Raw genomic sequence first — 3,341 nt, forward strand, 5'->3', positions numbered from 1 at the left:
CACTACAACAGACAGGCTCTTATGATATCTATTGGTTCCCAAAGGTACAGAAACAAGTGTTTGATTTTGGAGTAGAGGCTCAAGCTTCATTGGTTGAAGGGGCCTCTCTTGATGGCAATATTTCTCTGGCTTATCTCTTCTATGCACTAGGGACACGCAGAAAGCTCTGATGCACAAACCCTGGTGAAATGAATGGGAGCTGGTAAGAGTGCAAAGCAGGGCTCGTGCCCTTGATCCTTTGTTAATGCAACATGCAGTTCAAATTGCAGAGAAGTGTGGAGGGGTTATGCGGAAGGAGTGCAGTTGTTCCTCGGGTAATATTATCTGCATCATTATCATACAATTGTTATTGAGGCATGACCTCACTTTTCAAATAACGAAGTGCGAATTCAACATACTAGCAGCCAAATTTCTGTGGGATACCATTTTTCAAAGTTTTGCAAAACAGGTGTTTATGTTTTAGAATATTTAGTGGTCTTTATCGCAAACATCTGAAAGACTTCCCTCAGTGGTTGTAAACTTTACTCATTAATTCTTGCTATAATTTATTTTTTAGATAGCTTGCATTTCTGAATTCACAAACCTTGGAGAATTAATTATATTGAACCAGTGCAATAATGTAATATGTGGTATCCAGTACAAAAACATGGCATAATAACAAATCCATTTATGACTAGAGCATTCTTTCTTCCTAGAAAACCACTTCAGCGTCTTGTTATCATTTTTAGTAGCAGTTGCTCTTGGTACAAAATAGTGAACAGGACTTAAAAGTGTCACAAACATCACAAAGTTAATTCATAGCACACAGAGTAAATTCTATGTATATTACTGCAGTCTGAAACATGGAAAAAGATGCTCCGAAAAAAGGTTATTGGCCCTACATTAATCTTTTTACAACTGAATACCAATGAATATGTAAATCAGTGCTCCCCCCAAGGATAACTCAACATTCCTGAAACATAACATTTTTTAGAAAATAATTCATTGCACAGTTAATACAAAGTCAATGTACTTGCTTTCAGAAAAGTTTATTGTAACTCTTTAATCTTCAAAATCTTGAGTTTTGCAGTGAGAAACCCACTGATTAGAAAAATACAATGGTATGATGGAGGCACAGCTGTAGGGTCTATTGCAGATATATTGAAAGTTTAGAGGTGCTGATTTCTGTCCTTGAGATAGCTGAAGAGCATATGCAATCCTCCCTCTACCTTCTCTGGCAGTGGTTTGGACAAAGGGTTGTGTGAAATATGAAGGCCTTTATCCACTGGATTCCAAGCAATTTTGGGCAGTCGGTGAAGCTGGTAAAGTTCATTGGGAAGCATTTGAATAGAATTGTAATCAACATTTAGAAGTTCAAGAGAAGTTATAGAGCAGATAGATCTTGGTAAAGCATGAAGGTTGTTATAGTCAGCGATTAAGATCTGCAAGTTCACTAAAAACTGGATACTCTCTCCAATGTTTTCAAGTTTGTTGCAGCCCACATGTAAAAAATCTAAATTCCTCAATGCAAAAACACTTAGAGGAATGTAGATGAACTGATTGTTGCTAAGGTTCAGCTTTCTTAGGCTTATTAGTTCTGTGATGCTTGAAGGGAGATGGGAGATGCAGTTGTGTGAGAGACTCAAGACTTCCAACTTCCTGCAGTGTCCAAGTTCTGCTGGTATCTCAGTCAAGCAATTCATATTGACAAATAAAACCTTCAGGTTCCTGAGTAGTCCAATCTCCTTAGGCAGAGACCTCAAACGATTCCCACACAGATTGAGCACTGCCAGTCTGTCAAGTTTTCCCAAAGCTGAAGGAAGAGTCACCAATTGGTTGTGCGAGAGGTTTAGTTTCTGGACTTCTGGAAGTCCCCATAAAAAGTCAGGAAGTCTTGTCATCCCCTTCATTATGAGGTTCAAATTGACATATTGTAGTCCATGCTTTAGTAAAGCTCTTGGGTCTTTTCCAGGAAGAAGAGCCTCTTCCCAAGGAGGCAACTTCTGACTTCTTTTCAACAGCATCGAACTTTTCTTCCCCTGGCCCTTACAATTGTTGCCTCCCATACAGTTTCAGCCTTGCAGGTCCTGATGACTGGAAGTTTTATTTCCTTGACTTCTAAAACTACTACCTTACAAAAGGTTTCAGCTGTCAGTAGATTCATAGATCAAAACCAGCTCAAGAAGATATGCAAAGGCTTTGAAGAACACCTTTCCCTCCTGCGATTCCACTAAACAGCCGCTGCGGCTGCTGAGAGAAAGTTTAACTTATCCAGGATGGGGCTTCAAGATGTTTTCCTTGGTGTTACATGCTGTAATGTCACGCTTGCTACTGGCGCTTCTGAGCAAACCTGTTCCATTCAAGCTGAATGCCATAAGGCAGCTGTCACTGTCATTTTGTCTGGGCTTTATTGGATAGATACGCATCCTCATTGCAAAGAGGTCACTGCAATGCTGTATATAACTTCACCATGTCAGCTTTCTTGGATATCTGATGCATGAGGTAGCAGCGGGACAATTAGGAAGAGTAACTATAAAAAACATGGAGGGGGTGGCCCTCTCCCACTTCCAGCGCTGTTTATTCAGCTGAGGAGCAACTTTCATATTCAATGCGTACAGCCCTAATTTATAAGGAGATTTAATTATTTACATAAACGTTTTTAGAACGACGTGAAAAACCCATGCATTTTTTTTACAAAGGTAATTGATTCTATATCTCCATGCTGTTGAGGAATAACAACAACAGTAGCCCCCACTTTATCCTTTGCTCACCTAAACTAAAAGGAGCTGATTTATACGTTTTTGGAAAGTGGAGGCTGATGATAGGGAGGCAGTGGTTAGAGCACTGGACCAGGATCTGGGAGGTTTGAACCTTCAGTCTGCCATGGAAATCTGTTGAGTGATCTCGGGCTAGTCACTCTCTCAGTTTAACCCACCTCACAGGGGAGTTGTTTTGAAGATAAAATGGAAAAGGAGATAATATTGCAAACCACTTTGAGGGCCCATTGGGAAGATAAGCGGAGTGTCAAGAAAAGAAATGAATGCATAAGTTTGTTTGGTGGCAGGAATGTTGACATTGAGGTGAGCACTTCCTAGCTGGGCCCAAACTTTAGGAAGGGCTTGGGCTTGGATAGTAAGGCCAATCCCCCCCCCCCATATAAGAAATTGTTTTTGAACCTAAACAATCCTAAATTTCAGTACTGTTGCTATTTTTCAAAAGCGCATCATTAAATGATACTTGCAGTGGGTTACTTTCGGTACTTCTGAGCAGCTCTTAAATCCTTGTTCACAACTGAACAGCAAGCCCCAAAGCAGACTGTCCCATAAGATGAAAAACAATCGGAACAATACAAAGACTGTTTT

The 3,341-nt window shown here is 40.2% G+C and overlaps 1 protein-coding gene across 1 annotated transcript; it reads right to left on the bottom strand.

The window, feature by feature from the left end:
* Positions 1–713: 713 nt before the first annotated feature.
* LRRC30 (leucine rich repeat containing 30) lies at positions 714–2,240 on the bottom strand. Its single transcript, XM_015406602.1, has one exon. It carries the CDS (start codon positions 2,043–2,045, stop codon positions 1,149–1,151), a length of 897 nt encoding a protein of 298 aa, XP_015262088.1. The 5' UTR covers positions 2,046–2,240; the 3' UTR covers positions 714–1,148.
* Between the last annotated feature and the right edge of the window lie 1,101 nt (positions 2,241–3,341).

The sequence above is a fragment of the Gekko japonicus genome, unplaced genomic scaffold (genome assembly GCF_001447785.1).
Source record: "Gekko japonicus isolate JY-2015 unplaced genomic scaffold, Gekko_japonicus_V1.1 scaffold138, whole genome shotgun sequence".
Taxonomy (NCBI): domain Eukaryota; kingdom Metazoa; phylum Chordata; class Lepidosauria; order Squamata; family Gekkonidae; genus Gekko; species Gekko japonicus.